The 17715-nt window shown below is 47.3% G+C and overlaps 1 protein-coding gene across 1 annotated transcript; it reads left to right on the top strand.

Moving 5' to 3' along the window:
* The first annotated feature begins 2219 nt into the window (after positions 1 to 2219).
* On the top strand, positions 2220 to 15962 carry EIF3D (eukaryotic translation initiation factor 3 subunit D). The gene is made up of 15 exons (XM_070411042.1): positions 2220 to 2324; positions 5212 to 5344; positions 5646 to 5691; positions 6522 to 6658; positions 7435 to 7520; positions 8257 to 8329; positions 9207 to 9319; positions 10057 to 10189; positions 10750 to 10897; positions 11629 to 11759; positions 12887 to 12972; positions 13077 to 13206; positions 14737 to 14879; positions 15053 to 15336; positions 15803 to 15962. The coding sequence occupies exons 2-15, from the start codon at positions 5222 to 5224 to the stop codon at positions 15814 to 15816; spliced, it is 1647 nt and encodes a 548-aa protein (XP_070267143.1). The 5' UTR covers positions 2220 to 2324; positions 5212 to 5221; the 3' UTR covers positions 15817 to 15962.
* Positions 15963 to 17715: the final 1753 nt, after the last annotated feature.

The following is a 17715-nucleotide window of genomic DNA, read 5'->3' as shown; positions in this document are numbered from 1 at the left end:
GGTCTCAAGACAGGAAGTGAGCCGGGGTATGACCCAGAAAGAGGAAGCAGCCAGTGAAAAGCTGCCACTTAGAAACTCGCAGGCCATGGAACAGAAAGGGCTTTTATCCTCAGGATCAAGGTAAGCCATTGAAAGATTTTCAGCAGGAAGGGAGGGAGGGAAGGAGGGCGGGAGGGAGGGAGGTTGGGCATGCTCTGATTTCATATGAAGGAGGATCAGTCCAGCTTTATGTCATGTGGAGAAAGGACAGTGTGACAGGCGGAAAGAGACAACACGGGAGTCAGCTGGGAGAAGGAATGGAGGCAAGATCCCGTCCAAGACCAGGGACCCACTATTGAGACTAAGACAGGACACTTCAAATCCTCCTCCATCTGCGGTGTGCAAGGACATCTGGGCAAAAAATATGAAAAAGATGATTAAACTTTGACATGAGAGAGAGACTGCAGCAGATGGCCTGTGGGCCCTAGGGGAGAGACATGATCTAAGCAATTTAGAAAAGCTACATCTCCCCTTGTAATTTACAAAACACTACAATTTACTACTGATATCCATTACACTAACATCAACTGAGTGCTTACTTTGTGCCCGGAGTAAGGTGCTAAATTCATGTTCTCATTCAATTCTCACAAAATCTCTAGCCATCCATTCAACACACGTGTATTGCCAGGCACTGTTCTAGATAAGCCAGACAGAGTTGCTGCCAGCACAGAGCTTGCCCTCTAGAGGCAGAGACAGAGCCTACACAAGGAAACAAAAATATTTCAGTGTGATGAGTACTATGAGGAAGACAGAGCAGACTGGGGGGCGGTGAAGAGGGGTGGCGGGAGGAGCAGCGGTCTTAGGAATGGTGGTCAGAGAAGACCTCCCTGAGGAAGTAACTCGAGCTTTGACCACCACCTGAGAGGTAACCCTAGAGGAGCAAGAGTGGGCACTAAGGGTCCAGACGCAAGGCTGGAGATGGTGGGGAAACTGGCATTCAAGATGGATTCTGAAAGAAAAACAAAGAGGACTTAGCAGAGAACTAAATGTGGGGTTGCAGAGGGGAAAGGGACTAGTACTGATGACTACAAGGTTTTGCACAGAGCACCATTCCTTGGGTCCCATTAACAAACATTAGGAGAACAGGAAGGTGAGCAGATTGGGAGGCAATTTATGGAAACAGGTGCTGCTATTCACATTTTCATTTTGCAGAGAATCAAGCAGCTTTCGAGATCGAATAACCTGCCCAAGCTCACCCAACTGGCGAGTGGAATTGCTAAGTATGTTCACATACTTTTACCTTTACTCTCACGGCACCTCCTGAGTATTATCTCCTAGGATAGCTGAGGAAAGTGAGGCCCAGCTAGAAAGGGGCAGTCAAGAGCAGATATCAGATCTAATAGCCGATATATTTTCCAATAAAGGAGACAGGTTGGAAGACTGACAAGGGAAACCTAGGAGACAGGTAGAAGAGGATCTGAGGTTTGAATAAAACCGCGCCCTCAAAAGGTTCGCTTTCAAAGTTCTGAAATTCCCCAGTAAGATTCCTGGACAAACGCCATAGGCTGGGAGCTGCGGGAAGGTCAGCACTGTCGCCCACCGTAGGAAAGTGCTTCCTGAGTGGCCACTGAGCATCACAGCTGCTGATTTAACATGCCCGTCCGTGGGCTCCACATACTTGAATCTGCATTTTTCAAAGGAGGGCTCCCGACATCCTCGACGTACAGTAAAGTTTGAGAACTACATTAGCAGGCTGGACAGGTCGCCCGACAGCTCTAGACCGCGGTTTCCCAAACTGGAAAAGACGGGGGCGGAGGAAGCGGGAGAATAAGAATAAAACCCGCCTCGGACGCTCGACTTCCCCCTGCCGGTGAGACTCGAATCACGTGATGGGCTGGGGAAGGCCGGAGCGACTGCGTACAGAGGGGCCGAACGGTCCGCAAGGCATTGTGGGACACAGGGGGGCCGTCCGCCGCTCCCGCCTCCAGCTTTGACGGCACGGCTGCCACGTTGCAATAAACCTAAACGCCTTCTCGGGGCGTTGCCGGGTGCCCCCGGGCGTAACTGTAAACACCCTTCTTGTGTCGAAGAGCCGACAAGGCTAATGAAGCCACCTCCCAAAGAGCAGTGACAAACTTCCGGTGTGCCTTCGCTTTACGACTCGCGTTCCGCCGCCGAACCCAAAGGAAGCGGCAGCGCAGTTTACGGCAGCGCCGGTCAGGTTTACGGCGCCGGTCACTGCGCGCGCACCTTCCCTCCTTTCCAGTCGCCTGGGATTGCAGCAGGTAGCGAGCTGTCTGGCCTGGTTCATCTTTCGCCATCCGGGCCGGCCGAGGCCCGTGCAGGTGAGTGGCGTATTCCGTAGGATTCCGGGGGCCTCCAGAGCCGGCTTGGGCTGGGCCCGGCTTTCAGGGGCTCCCGGAAGAGACCCCCCGGACGTCCCCTCCTGCTGCCGCTGTCCCTCCGCTGGAAGTGGCAGGAATCCGCCTTCCGGGCCCTAGTCCAGCGTGCGGGGTGCGTGAGGTCCCTGGCTCTAAACTCCGCTTAGTGGACGAGGGCTGAGCGAATTTAATAATGTCATTTGACCCAGCTGGGTCTCCGGGTCTTTTAAGTGGCCAAAGCTTGAGTTTCTGAGAATGCCAAGCGAATCGGTGTTCGGCCTGCTCTGAGGAGTTCCCAGTCTGAAGGTTTCCTTTCTTTAGTTTAATGTGAAGCAGAAGGTAGGATGGAGCATGTCTGAGCTCAGATCCGAACCACCGGGGCTTGATGACTTGTAGTGGCAGCGATAATTACACAATACGGTGGCCGCCTGCAACAAGGCCCCCTGACTGCCCTGTTGGTGCCCGCCCAGCTGTCAGGCCATTTTACTGAAGGGCTCGGTCGGTCCTACCTGTTCCATTCTGCTCACTTACTTCGCACCCGTGGAAACCCGGACTTCCACCCCCAGGAGGAATACCTGTCAAGCCCTGGGCCTGTTTCCTCCTCCAGCTGACAGATCAAGCCGACTTTTAAAAGCGTGTTTTGAGACATAATTGTTGTTAAATGCTATTAAATGCAGTCTGAAACCCCAGATCTTTTCAGGCTGATCGCCAGCTAGAATATGATGGAAAAAATGCTGGACTTACCGCAGACAGCCCTGGGAATCAGGTGTGGGAGAGTTAGTGGTGTTGAGGTCTCCAGCACAGTGCCTGACACTGAGATACTTACGTTCTGTGAGTGCCACCCCTCCCCTCCGGCCCTTTTTTTGTAGTAAAACTTCCTAAGTTCAGAGTTGGCGGGTAGAGCTTGCAAGTTCATTTTCTCGCTGTCGCCCAACTCCAGTTGCTGGCACCTCTGTAGGAAGCCTTCGAATCCTTACTAACTTCAGTGTCCTGTACTCCCTGATTGCTCTCTGGCCTCCAGAAATATTTGTATAATGAGCTTTCCTCTGGGAACTCGCCATCTGAGCATATTCAGAGGGTTTTTGATAGAAACTGCCTGAAACATCCATTAGGAGGCCCTGGTTTTTACCCTCCTGAGAGGAGCTGTCGCATTAGGCATCGTATGGACTCAAGCCAGATGGCCAGGGTTCATATTTTTCATCAACCAGCATTATGACTTTGGGCCATTTTTTTTCTGAAAAGTAGGGACAATACTGGCCCCTCCCTCAGACGGTTGGGGGGATTTAATGAATATGCATGGTAATCACTGAGAACAATGCCTGGTACTCAAATATCTATGAACATTTGATGTATGGCCACTTTTATGGCCTTTTGCTTAGCTCTGTGTCCACTTGCTCTGCATAAGGGTTTGCGTTGACGGCAGACTATTGGAAGAACAAGAAAAGAAAGTTGAATTTCAGGTTACACTTTCAGACTCTTATTTTTCTCAGCACCCTGAGTAGATGTATTTTTACAAGTCTGAATAGTAATTGCGTAGCATTTACAATGAAAGAATTTCTGTGTGTTAGTTAATAAAACACCGAACTTATTTTACACATGAAGAAATGGGTTTAGAGAAACTAAACATTTTATGTCTTGGCGAAGGTGTTTCTAAGAACCTGGACATGGTAATTACACTTGAAAAAAAAGTTACTGCATTTTATCAAATCTTTGAGACACCACCAAACTTAAGAAACACTGTTATTTTATGTAGCACCATTATTCTATATAACAGAAAGAAAAACTGCCAATTAAGGTATGACACCCCACCAAGCATGAGGTGCAAACTCACTTGAAAGATGTTACAGTGGGAAAAAGTCAAAGAAGTGTAGTAAAGTAGTTTTGTTAGTAGTCTTCTCAGTTATAAGTATTCACATTATTTACAAGAAAACAAAGGAGCTCTAACCGGCTTGGCTCAGTGGATAGAGCATGGGCCTGCGGACTGAAGGGTCCCAGGTTCGATTCCAGCCAAGGGCGTGTACCTTGGTTGTGGGCACATCCCCAGTAGGAGGTGTGCAGGAGGCAGCTGATCGATGTTTCTCTCTCATCAATGTTTCTAACTCTCTATCCCTCTCCCTCCCTCTCTGTAAAAAATCAATAAAAAAATATATATTTTTTGTTTTGTTTTTAATATATTCTTATTGATTTCAGAGAGGAAGGAAGAGGGAGAGAGATAGAAACATCAATGATGAGAGAGAAACACTGATCGGCTGCCTTCTGCATGTCCCCTATTGGGGACCGAACCCACAACCTGGGCATGTGCCCATGACTGGAATTGAATCCGGGACCCTTCAGTCCTCAGGCCGAGGCTTTATCCACTGAGCCAAACCAGCTAGGGCTAGGGCTTGATTTTTAATCCAGACACTAAGGCAAGTCGCCACCCTTCTCTGGGCCTCGGCATAACAAAGGCATAAATCAAAAACCCACATTCTCCTCCTATGATACAAAGACGCAGGTTGTCTGCCCGCCAGCCTGCGAAGCAGCGACCTCACAAGCCAAAACCTGCAGACAGTCTCAGTTCCCCACATGATGGCATGCATTCCTAGTGACGCAGGCACAGAAGCTTTCTGCAGGACCGGCAGAAGGGCAGCCTTCGACTCCTCCCAATCCTGCCTCTCATTGGTTGGGGGTAAAATATATTTTAAAAAAAACAAAAAACAAAAAAAGAAAACAAAGGAGTAGCTAAGAGTTGAGGGTTCCATTTCATATGTTGCTTTTTAATTTAATCTATGTCTTAGCTTTCCTCAAATAGGCCTTTTTTTACCTTTAGGCTTTTCTTCGTGAAGCTACTTACAGTATTTGTATATTTAAGGTTTTAGAAGATGGCAAAGTTCATGACACCCGTGATCCAGGACAACCCTTCAGGCTGGGGTCCCTGCGCAGTCCCCGAGCAGTTTCGGGATATGCCCTACCAGCCATTCAGCAAAGGAGATCGGCTGGGAAAGGTACGTGTCTGTCCACAGGAGTCTGAATCTTCAAATCTGTGGCTGCTACCCTCCATGAGTTCATTTCCGTTTTATTCTCTCAAAAGCATTACTCCTGTGTTCCTTAACGGGGACACCAGCTGAGAAAGGTTATGGCCTCTGGGTACCTCCAGTAGTCATAGGAGAGCTGGGCACTTACAAAGGCATTGTGAGCCGATCCTGCTGCTTTCCCACTCTGTGTCTCGCTTTGGGGGGTTTCTGGGTCAACAGAAAATTGCCTGCTTGACCTGTGTGCTCTGTCTTCCCTTGTTGCTCTTACTAGGTTGCAGACTGGACGGGTACCACATACCAAGATAAGAGGTACACGAGTAAGTGTTCTCTGACTGACTGCCCAACCAGGTCCTTGGGAAAATGGTTACTTTTTCTGGTAACCTCCACCTGAAAGTGTTTCAGAATGGTGACGAGATGCTGATAATAATTCCTAGTTTTAGGAGCTTATTCTAGACTGTGGACACTACCACATTTTTTGGAAGTAGCCCCAAAAGTTAGACTGTTCGTTAAAGAAGTTTGACCTGTTATAGTGGGATTCCCACACCCACCCCCCGTTTTTGAGGAGCCATGAACCCTTTTATATTCCCATTTTGCATTTCATTGCTTGGGGTTTACTGAACCGGTGAAGCCACGCAATGGATTCCAGTTTAAAATTCCTGGGTTTAATATACTGATACAGTAAATTGGTTTTTTTATCAGAGATAGTTGGAAGTGGCTCTCTGGAATAGTAAGTTAAGATTATCTGAGTCTGAGGGCAGCCATTAGACATGTCTGCCTTGGGCACCAGATGATGAGAGTGATGGTACTTAAATCCCATATTTGCCTCCTGCAAGAATAAATTTTAACTCATATTCTTACAGACTAAGGCAGAGAGTGGAATAGGTTTATCTTGAGTTCCTCAGATTCTGTCTTGACTTTAAAAGTCTGTAGATCAGAACTCTTCAAACTTGAATGTGCATGAATCACCTGGGGGTCCTTTTTAAATGCGGTTCTGAGTCAGTGGGTCTGGGTGAGGCTGTGAGTCTGCATGTCTACGATGCTCCCAGCCAATGTTAGGGATCCACACTTAAATTGCAGGGCTTTAAGCTGGTGCGTATTTGTAGGTCTGTAGGTGGTGGTTGTTACACACTATCCCCTTTGCCTCCAGATAAGTACTCCTCTCAGTTTGGTGGTGGAAGTCAGTATGCTTATTTCCACGAGGAGGATGAAACAAGTTTCCAGCTGGTGGACACAGCGCGCACCCAGAAGACCGCCTACCAGCGGAATCGAATGCGATTTGCACAGGTAGGCCAGGATCCAGCAGTCAGACCACCTGAGGGCTGTCATCTGCTGCTAAAAGTGCAGCCCTGTGAGTGCTGACGGGAGGAAAGCATGCTATGGGTCCTCTAGTGAACCCCAGGGAGCTCCTCAGTGACAAACTATGCATTTAAGTGGTTTAGATTTCTGTTGACCGGTAGGCAGGACATTATACCCCTGTGCTAAGAATGGCGTTTGTGCCAGATAAAAGGTGTGTCTGTGCCTATTGCCTGACTTAATTGCTAGGCTGCAGACTTTATTAAGCAGATGGTCCAGTTGGATCACATCTTATTACATAAAGAGGCAAACTCAGCCACTCTAATAAAGAGCCAGTAAACTTACTTCAGTAAAATAGTACATCTAAGTGAATGTACATCTAAGCTAACTCCCAAGTATTTACTCAACTAAACCCTCAGACTGTTGATTATTAGAGTAAAATCAAAGTAAAATGTGCAACTTGGCCCTGGCATGTGTGGCTCAGTTGGTTGGAGGATCGTCCCATATACCGAAAGGTCGTGGGTTTGAGTCCCAGTCAGGGCACATATCTAGGTTACGGGTTTAGTCTCCAAGGCAACCAATTGATGTTTTCTCATCAATGTTTCTCCCTTCCTCCCTCTAAAATCAATAAAGCATTAAAAAATAATAATAAAATGTACAACTTGGATTTGGCATTCTGAACTTAGGCTAATGACCTCCCATGAAGCACTTCCTACTGTAGCCAAATCTCAGAGATTTTAACATGGATGTTTTTTCCTAATTCCCAGCGGAATCTCCGCAGAGACAAAGATCGACGGAACATGTTGCAGTTCAATCTGCAGACCCTGCCTAAGAGCGCCAAGCAGAAAGAGAGGTGAGGTTCCCAGCCTGCCAGGACAAGGCATTCTTCCAGGACTACACACTCTGAGCTCATTAGGCCAGAGAGGACAATGGCTGTCTTCCCCACTATTGCAAACAAAACCACCTTCCTAAGCAGGCTAAGCCACTACTTCAACCTGACATCATGCCCTAAGGCCCAGTTTCAGTTCGAGGCAGACAGCACGAGCAAGAAGCTATTTACAGTGGACATACACGTTGAAGGAAAGCAAGGCAAATAAGAGACTCTGGAGCGGGGGTCCTCAAACTACGGCCTGTGGGCCACATGCGGCCTGCCGAAAACATTTGTTTTTTTTACTTCAAAATAAGATATGTGCAGTGTGCATAGGAATTTGTTCATAGTTGGGTTTTTTTTTAAACTATAGTCCGGCCCTCCAACGGTCTGAGGGACAGTGAACTGGCCCCCTGTTTAAAAAGTTTGAGGACCCCTGCTCTGGAGCTACCTAGGCTCAGCTCGGCCGGAGCACAACGTCAGGGGCCCTATTCGCACTGGGTCCTATGAGCCCTCCTGGAGCTGCGCCATGCAACGGTCTGGCCCAGGTTGGGGCTGCCAGTGGACAGTCTCTAGATGAAGTAAAATAGAACTGGTCAGTATTTGAGGACAATATGCCCTACCAGCCATTCAGCAAAGGAGATCATCTCTTTTGTTCCTCTTTATTAAGCCCTCACTTTTAAAAATCTGCACTAAAGGCACAATTTTTCTGTCTTTCCAGAGAACGCATACGACTGCAGAAAAAATTTCAGAAACAGTTTGGAGTGAGGCAGAAATGGGACCAAAAATCACAGGTAGCGTACTCGTGCCAGAATTCTATCTGGGCATTTGATTTTGTTTGTTTGGTTTTGTAACAGCTTTGAGAGATAATTCATATACTAAACAACATGCAACGTGTACAATTCTGTGGTTTTTAGTGTATTTATAGAATTGTACGATCATTACTAGAGTCAATTTCAGAAGATTTGCATCACTCTAAAAAGAAGCCCTGTACCCTTTAGCAGTCAGCCGCTAGTCTCCCCTAACCCTAGACTACCACTACTCTAGTCTCTGTCTCTGGGTGTGCCTATTCTGTCCGTTTTTTCATATAAATGGAATCATGCAATGTGTGATCTTTAAGGTACATCCATGTTGTAGCATGTATCCGTGCTTAATTTTTTGTATTGCCAAATTCCATTGTATGGATGGACCACGTTTTGTTTATCTGTTCACCAGCTGATGGACACTTTTTGCTATTATGAAGAATGCTGCTGTGAACATTCCTATACGAATGTTTGTGAGGACACATGTAAGCAAGGGTGTAGTTACAATTGTAGAAGTTACATTTTGCTAAATAAGATGCTTGCTGTGTCAAGAATAGATAGCTAATACCTTGAGAGAAATCTAAAGGGGCTGCTACAGCTCCTTTGTGAAATATAAAGAGCTGCTGTTCCCTGGTGACATCTTATCAAGGGGAGGAGTTTTCCTTTGTTTTTGAACTCTTGACCCCTTGGTCCTCTTCTAGATTGTTAGCTCCTGAGAGTCAGGGGTGCTGTGTTATAAAGACAGCCAGCACGTAGTTAATGTTCCAAACATATTTATTGAATAAAAGCCCTTCGTACTATTAACCTGCCTTTAGCTTATGTTTTACACTGGCTGTAATTATTTTCCCTCCCATGGTTTTCATGACAGAAACCCCGAGACTCTTCAGTTGAAGTTCGTAGTGACTGGGAGGTGAAAGAGGAAATGGACTTCCCTCAGTTAATGAAGATGCGCTACTTGGAAGTCTCAGAGCCACAGGACATGTGAGTGGCATCTTTTACTACCTTCCATCATGCTCTCATGTGGGTGGACCAGCTGGTGGTGAATATTTTTCTGAAGCCCTAGTATTTCCAAAAAAGATTTAAGCCACTTACTCAAAAATAATCATGGGAAGGTGGCAAGAAAGCAGTTTACTGGTAATAAACTTTGGATCACATTGAAGTTCCTGGCATTGCAAGCAAAAGAAAGAAATAAGTTGTATAGCTCTTTTTGGCAGGAGAACAGGAGCAAAGCAAAAGCAGAAAGAAATTTGCTGATATTAAATTCCAGATTTCTTTCAGCTTCCTGGAATCTTGAGCAAAAGAGAATTAAGTTATATAGCTCTTTTGGCAGAAGGAGAAAGACAGCAGTTGTTCAGGACAAGCAAAGCTTTCCTGACACTTTGGAGAGCTCCTTTCCTCACAGGGCACGTAGTGGGAATAACTTAAAGCGCCAGACTCAACATCAGCACGTCTGGATGCCTGTCAGTCCTCATCTCCCGCCTTTAAAATGGGGAGGTTGAGCTGAATCGGTTGTGTTCACACTATTATCTGGAGCCACATTGGGGGCTAAGGGAACAGGCACCTGAGTGAGCACTGAGAGTTCATCTCCTGTTCTAGTCGGATACTGTTTTCACCTCTTACATATTAGACTTCTGGGTCAGACTCCAGATTCCAAGGCATAACAGAAAAAGCAGGTGATCTTCCCCTTACTTTGCATGTCTTGCCCACTCTCCCTACAGCGAGTGTTGTGGGGGCCTGGAATACTACGACAAAGCCTTCGACCGCATCACCACGAGGAGCGAGAAGCCCCTGAGGAGCATCAAGCGCATCTTCCATACCGTCACCACCACAGACGACCCTGTCATTCGAAAGGTGTGCACCCCTCTACTGCTCACCCACCTGTTAGGGATGCCACCAGCTTCTACAGCCAAGGTCCAGAAAGAACAGAGGACACAGGGTTGGGGCTTGGAAACCCCTCTGGATAAGTCTTCTGAATCGGACTTAGGAGGTGGTGGAGATAAAGGCACTCTGCTGGCTGGACCATGAATGCTGGTGTTAAGTAAAGCTGGATTCAGATCCCAGCTCTACGTGTGTCCTAGCTCCACTTCTCTGGGACCTTCATTTTCTTCCCTGTAAAATGGGGTAAATGCACTTAGCACATGCCACTGGGGTGAGGATGGCACAAAGCGCCGAGCAGTGCTTTCCTGGAACATGGCAAGTGCTCACTGAGCTACAGACCCGCCTGGCCCGGGATGGTGACTGCCACCAGGAGCCCGCTGGCTGATGGCTGCAGCCTTGCTCAGACAGCTAGAGGTGCACGTGTTATGTGTGGGTGTGGCTCTGAAGGCTTCTTACTGAGGAGTCCTCCCCTCGGTGTGAATGGCAGTTAGACCTGAGGGTGCCCTCACTCCTCTCTTCTGTCCTTTCTGCAGCTGGCAAAAACCCAGGGGAATGTGTTTGCCACCGACGCCATTCTGGCCACACTGATGAGCTGCACCCGCTCCGTGTATTCCTGGGACATTGTCGTCCAGAGAGTCGGATCCAAGCTCTTCTTTGACAAGAGGGATAACTCTGACTTCGGTAAGAGGCCTGTCTGGGAACAGCACGAGGGCAGTGAATGTTTGCATTGGCTCAGAGCAGTTTCTTGGTTCTGGAGAAGGGGTGGCAGATGGTCTGTCTCCCTGCGGGCGTTGACAGCTTGTCAGACCCCTCCCAGCCTCGAAGGAACTGTCACTGTAGTCCCTCTTTGGGGCGTCAGCATTCTGAGTCCTCACAGCGCCCCAAAATCATGCTTCCAAATGTTACTCATTTGAATAACACTTTTGTGACTTCTGTCATCTCTCCCTACCACCATCTTTAGTATTGGTGTGTATGTTTTTAATTGATGGGTTATTTATATTTCAGTGTATTTATAAAAGAAAAATATATGTGCGTGTATGTTTTATACCAAAGAGTATAAAACATGTACATACCTGCCATGATTGAAAATCAGGTCACTCAACAATAACAGCAGTGAAACAAAACAGTATAATTATATCAGGCCTTGTCTCTGTTGAAAGCTGATAAAATCGAACATTCTCTTAAAGAATTCAAAAGGCTTGGAAAGGGATAGATGTTTACACTGTGATTGAATTTAATGTTGGAGCCCTCCCCCCATTACCCCCTACTGCCCCACCTTGGGAGACCCATGGTAATGGATGGCATTTATTTGAAGGGAGGGCATTCCGATCACCACATCTCCCCGTGGTGCTGTGCACGTCATCAGTGATTCTTTGTTTTGTGGGTGGGTGACCATGCTGCCACTTTTGCAGACCTCCTGACAGTGAGTGAGACAGCCAACGAGCCCCCTCAAGATGAAGGTAATTCCTTCAACTCGCCCCGCAACCTGGCCATGGAAGCAACCTACATCAACCACAACTTCTCCCAGCAGTGCCTGAGGATGGTGAGGAGGGGCAGCATCTGGGCATGCGCTGCCTTTTGGCAGCTACAACTACAACTACTTTCCTGAGCATCTGCTTGTCATAGGGTCTGGGCCTGTGCGATTGAGCAGGACAGATAGGGTCCCTACCTGTCGCCAAGGAGTGTCAATCGTGGGCTTTGAGGTCACATTGCCTGGCTTTGAACCCTGGATCAACACCTCATAGCTTTGTGGTGTTAGGCAGGTTTCTTCTCTGTTAACACATTTCATACCGCTCAGGAGTTTTCTCGTGTTTCGCGTGCCATCTGTTAAGGACCGCTCACAAGTGTTCTCGTTTTTCACGCCCATGGAAAAAGGAGCGAATCTAGATACTTACGTAAATTTTGTTTAGTCCCTCTTCATAGAGGAAAATGTTTTACGTAGTACCATACGTTAAAAAAGTACTAGGAACTTTAATTGTTTTTGTAAATAAAAATGTTATAATTATTGAAAAACAACACCAGTTGTGCACTATGAGCATCAAGCGCATCTCGAGTGAGCAGCAGGCTGCCCAGGGACCAAGCTCTATGGCCACATTGACGGTATGGATGCATTATGATGATTTAAATAACGTGCAGTTTGCCCAAAAACGTGCGGTCCCTGGCGTATGTCTTAGAGATTTCTATGCGGTACGCAATGTGTTAAACAGAGAACACTAATACTTGTCTCACACAGGCACATTGTAAGGGTTCCATCAATTATTTGACAACTGCATTGTGGTGTACAAGTACACTGTTCCGGAGGCAAGTTCCTGCCCCTGGGAAGCTTCATTATAATGGAGGAGGAAAACAGTAAACCCTAAATACATATAGATGTGTGCTATTGAGAAAAATGAGCTGGGAGAGGCATGGTTGCTAATTAAATGAGAGACAGGGAGCACACAGTCGACACATGTAAGGAGTTGTTGGTAAACACTAGCTGTTAGCATCTTGTAGTTCATGGGGTGCTTGCGCTCGGAGAGGGTAAGTAGGCAGACAGCATGCAGTGAGCTCAGCCCCTTCAAGGGCTCCAGGAACCCAGCCTGAGCTGTAACTAAGCAGTGTTTCAGAGTCTGGTCGATTGGCTTGGCGACAAGTTGGCTCTGTCTCGTAACACCTTTGTCATCTTTGCAGGGGAAAGAAAGGTACAACTTCCCCAACCCAAACCCGTTTGTGGAAGACGACATGGATAAGAATGAAATCGCCTCTGTTGCATACCGGTATGTCACCTCGGGTGGGGTGTGCACAGACCCGACCCTGTATGGGGTGAAATACCTGCAGTTTAGGGTCTGAGGTGACCAACTAAGTTTCTTCTTCGTTGCAGGTACCGCAGGTGGAAGCTTGGAGACGACATTGACCTGATTGTCCGTTGTGAGCATGATGGTGTCATGACCGGAGCCAATGGGGAAGTGTCCTTCATCAACATCAAGACTCTCAACGAGTGGGACTCCAGGGTGAGGCGCACCTCTGTCACCCTCTTGGGGCTCCACGTCTGCAAGGCGTGTTGTCTCAGGCTAGTTTGTTTTCCCCTCGTGTTACTTGAAGGGCTACCGAGATTTTTATCTTCTGAGTTTTCCCTCCACTTAATTCAAAGATTAGCTTTTATCTGGCTCTGCAGAACACACTGCAAGTGGAACGTGCTTTCTTCGATTTTCCTCCTCTTTCTGCTCTCTCCGCTGGCGTGCCATGATGGTTGGACTGTTATCCTTTCTGCAGCTACCCAGGCTTATGTGCCTGAATTTGAAATGGGTGGCAGTGCTCCTGGGTGCTGCTGTAAAGAGTTCTCAGTGGGAAGGACAGCTCCAAGGCCAGGCTGTGTTGGAGTGGCCAGTGATGTGGAGCACAGAGGGCATTGAGCTCTGCCTTAATTAGAGCCAACGGTTAGCAATTAATGCTGCGGGGGGGGGGGGGGGGGGGAGTGCGGACGATCCCCCCAGGTGTTCCTCAGTCTCCAGCCCCTGCTGGAAGGTTGGCTGTGGCCTTAGTTCTGGGCCAGTGGCCTTTTCTTAGACTTTCCACCATGGCTCCCTGTAACATTTGGCGTTGTAGGTTTTCCCTGTGTCACTATGTGCATGACTCAGCTTCCTTCACATATTTTCTGTGCTGGTTCCACTCTTTTTTATCTCTCATGGATCCTTCTCTTAGGGTCAGTCACCTACACGACTCTTTTTGCTATAATTATTTCTTTATACAGCCTTATGTTAGTTATCTTTTGCTCCGTAACAAATTAACAGAAATTTGGAGGCTTAAAACAACATCCATTAGCTTGTAGTTTGGTAGGCCAGAAGTTCAGCTCATATGGTTTGGTTCTCTGCTCAGAGTATCAGAAAGCTAAAGTCAAAGGTGTTAGCAGAACTAAATTCTCATCTGTTGATTCTGGAAGAAAATCCACTTCCAAGCTCATTCTAGTTGGCAGAATTCAGTTCCTTGAGTTATAGGACTGAGGTCCCCTATTCTCTTGCCACCTATCAGCTGGGGCCTCTCAGCTCCTTGCCATGTCTTCCATCTTCACACCAGCAACAGCATCAAATCCTTCTCGTGCTTTGACTCTCTGACTTCCTCTGTCTCTAAGCTCTACACCCACATTTAAGAGACTCACATGGTTAGGTGAGGCCCTCCCAGATGATCTATCTTTTTTTTCCTCACCTGGGTATATGTTCATTGATTTTTTTTTTTTTTTTTTTTTTAGAAAGGAAGGGGGAGAGAAACATTGATTGGCTGCCTCCCTCACACACCCTGATCTGGGATCAAACCCACAAACCCCACATGTGCCCTGGCCGGGAATAGAACCTGCACCTTTTGGTATACAGGACAACGCTCCAACCAACTGAAGCTCACCGGCCAGGGCAAATGATAACGGTCTTACCTCTTTGATTACCTACGGCCTGGCCCACTCGCTAGCCAAGCCCAGGAGGGAGTTCCTTCTCTGCCAGAGGGGGTGCCAGGCTCACCTTGCTCCTGACACTAGGGCTTTCCTTCTGCAGCACTGTAATGGTGTTGACTGGCGTCAGAAGCTGGACTCGCAGCGAGGGGCCGTCATTGCCACCGAGCTGAAGAACAACAGCTATAAGTTGGCCCGATGGACCTGCTGCGCTTTGCTGGCTGGATCCGAGTACCTCAAGCTTGGGTGAGATTCTTGTCCGGGAGTTGTGAACTCCTCCTCTGGAAGGAGGTGTCTGCGGTCAGGGGGCAAGGGCTCGCCTTTTTCCCTTTCCCTTGGGAAAAGTCAGGTGTCCCCATTTAACTGATATCTGTCCCCAGGTTCTGCCCCCGTCACTAACACCCCACTCTCCCCACTAGTTATGTGTCCCGGTACCATGTGAAAGACTCCTCGCGCCACGTCATCCTGGGCACCCAGCAGTTCAAGCCCAATGAGTTTGCCAGCCAGATCAACCTGAGTGTAGAGAATGCCTGGGGCATCCTGCGCTGCGTCATCGACATCTGCATGAAGCTGGAGGAGGGCAAGTACCTCATCCTCAAGGACCCCAATAAGCAGGTCATCCGAGTCTACAGCCTGCCGGACGGCACCTTCAGTTCGGACGAGGACGATGAGGATGAGGAAGAGGAGGAGGAAGAAGAAGAAGGTTTGTACAAGCCTCTTTCTGAACTCTCGAGTGAGCGGCAGGGCTGCCCAGGTACCAAGCTCTATGGCCACATTGCTCCTGAACCTTGATGTAAACTTTCTAAGGGCTCCCTGACACATGACTGAATTTGGAGTGGCGTTCAGTCTGACTCCAGGAACTGGCTTCACGAGCCTGTAGGTCACATGAAGGGGGTGGGGAGGAAGGTGGTCTTTTAGAGGCTGGGTGAGGAAGAAGCATCTAGAGAAAGACAATGGAAGTCCCCAATGTTAGCCAGTGGGCTGAAGGAGAAAAGGCTCTGGGTTAGCTACATGGGTTTAAGCTATCTTTCTTGCTTCACCAGCTGGGGACTAAAGGAAACATGTCAGTCCTGTGAGGATCTGAAAGTCTTGACTTCTGGATGGAGGTGTTGAAATCATAAGCAGTTCACCAGTTTCACGTGGCTCATTTAACATTCTGTATCTTTCAGAGGAAGAAACTTAAGCCAGATGGTGATGTGGAGCTGGAATGTGTAAATTCACCAAGCCTAGGAGGGCCTTCGATTCCTGGTAGAATGTTTGTCTAATACCTGCACTCTGGAATTTGACAGATGGAATAAAGTATAAGTCTCTTTAGTCTCTTACCCTCAACACATGCCTACATTATGATTTGATTGACAGCCCTTCTTCCTTCTCCAGGTAGCCCTTGGGAGAGGGAAGGTGAGATACAGAAGTTCCTTTCTGGAGTTCTCTGGGTTCTACCCTTTGTTCTTGAGCATTTTGAGTTTACCATCCTGTTAGAGGGTGGATGCCCTAGACTTCTCTGTTCTTGGAACCCGTGAAATTATCTGTTCCTGGAGACTCTTCCTTGTGAGGTCCCACAGAGGTCCACATGAGAAGTTCATGGTCATATGCCAAACCTAACTACTGCCCTTGGAGACACAAGTCACTGGTAAAAGGTGAAGCAGGGCTCAGTCTCTGGAGGTTGAGGTGGGGCTGTTGCTCATGGAGACGCCCTCAGAAGATTCAGTCTGACGTTCCACTGGGTGGGGATCAAAATGGTTGTAAATTGTTTTCAAGCTTGGCTTGAGCTCGTGACCGTCTCAAGCTGGCACTCAAAGCAGTGTTATAAATCAGAGTTACAGATGTTTAGGATATGTAAACTTATTTTTGTAGAACGCTGTTTTTATTAAAGGATAGTGTTCTGTTCTTGGGACTATGAAGTAATTACATTGCCAGGTATTGTACTAAGCTTTCTAGAAATATCTGAGCCTGACACAGAACTTAAAATGTTGGTGGAAGTGATACCATTGTACAGATGAGGAAACATGCTCAGCTTCTGAGTAACATTCAAAATTTTAATCAAAATTGTGCCTTAAAAAAACAAGCAAAATATATCGTACTTTGTTAGAGTTATTAGATAGAGCATACACGTGCTTCCTAGGGAGTTTTCAATGTAGGTAGTGTGATAAAAATGACGGATGTAAGTGGTGTGACAAGTGCCAAGGGTTTCCAAAATTCAACTAATACTAAGCTGCCTCTTGCAGACTCCTGATGCAATCCAGGTGGATTTGCTGGGACAAGTGGGCAGGTAGAAGCAGGTTTCATGCCAACAAAACATTTGCATCAGCTTCCAAATACTTCATTTCTTTGATCTATCCCCTGCTCATCTGTCCTGTTTGGGGCCACCAAGTTGATTGCTAAAAACAGTCCTAACTCAAAAGCCTTGGCTAGCATCCTGCTGCCTACAGTCCAGGTTCAGCCTTGTTTCCAGGTCCTGCTGCACTTCATCGTCCTAATTTCCCGTTATTCACCAAATAAGACCAGCAACTATTTTAGGTACTTCCATTATTTGCCAGCTCCCATTCTCAAATCTTAACAACCACTAAGAAGTAGACCTCCCTACTTTATTTTTGGTTAGGTATTTGCCTAGCCTGTCTGGTTTCAATGTTCATTCAACAGATGCTCATTGAGGGCATCCTGTATGCCCTCAGATACTGGAGAGTGCACTGAGGTCATCGTAATGAATAAGGTCATTTCTGCTCTAATGGTGCTTTTCTCTGATGCTGATACAGGCCTTGAAAGATAATAGATAAGTGGCATTTGTTAGTGCTTTCCTTGGTCTAAGAGGCCTGGGAAGACTATTTCAACTATTTTTTTTTTAATATATATTTTTATTGGTTTCAGAGAGGGGGAGAGAGATAGAAACATCAATGATGAGTCATTGATCAGCTGCCTCCTGCACACCTGCCCACTGGGGATCAAGCCTGCCACCTAGGCATGTGCCCTGACTGGGAATCGAACTGACCTCCTAGATCAATTACACTCAACCACTGAGCCAGACCAGCTGGGCTCAGCTACTATTTTTTATGAAAAGAAGCTCCAGCCATGCAAAGCTAGAATA

The sequence above is a fragment of the Myotis yumanensis genome, unplaced genomic scaffold, assembly GCF_028538775.1.
Source record: "Myotis yumanensis isolate MYYU_CA2020_CCGP unplaced genomic scaffold, mMyoYum1.0.hap1 SCAF_3, whole genome shotgun sequence".
NCBI classification, from domain to species: Eukaryota; Metazoa; Chordata; class Mammalia; order Chiroptera; family Vespertilionidae; genus Myotis; species Myotis yumanensis.
This window is presented reverse-complemented; position numbering and strand designations above follow the sequence as displayed.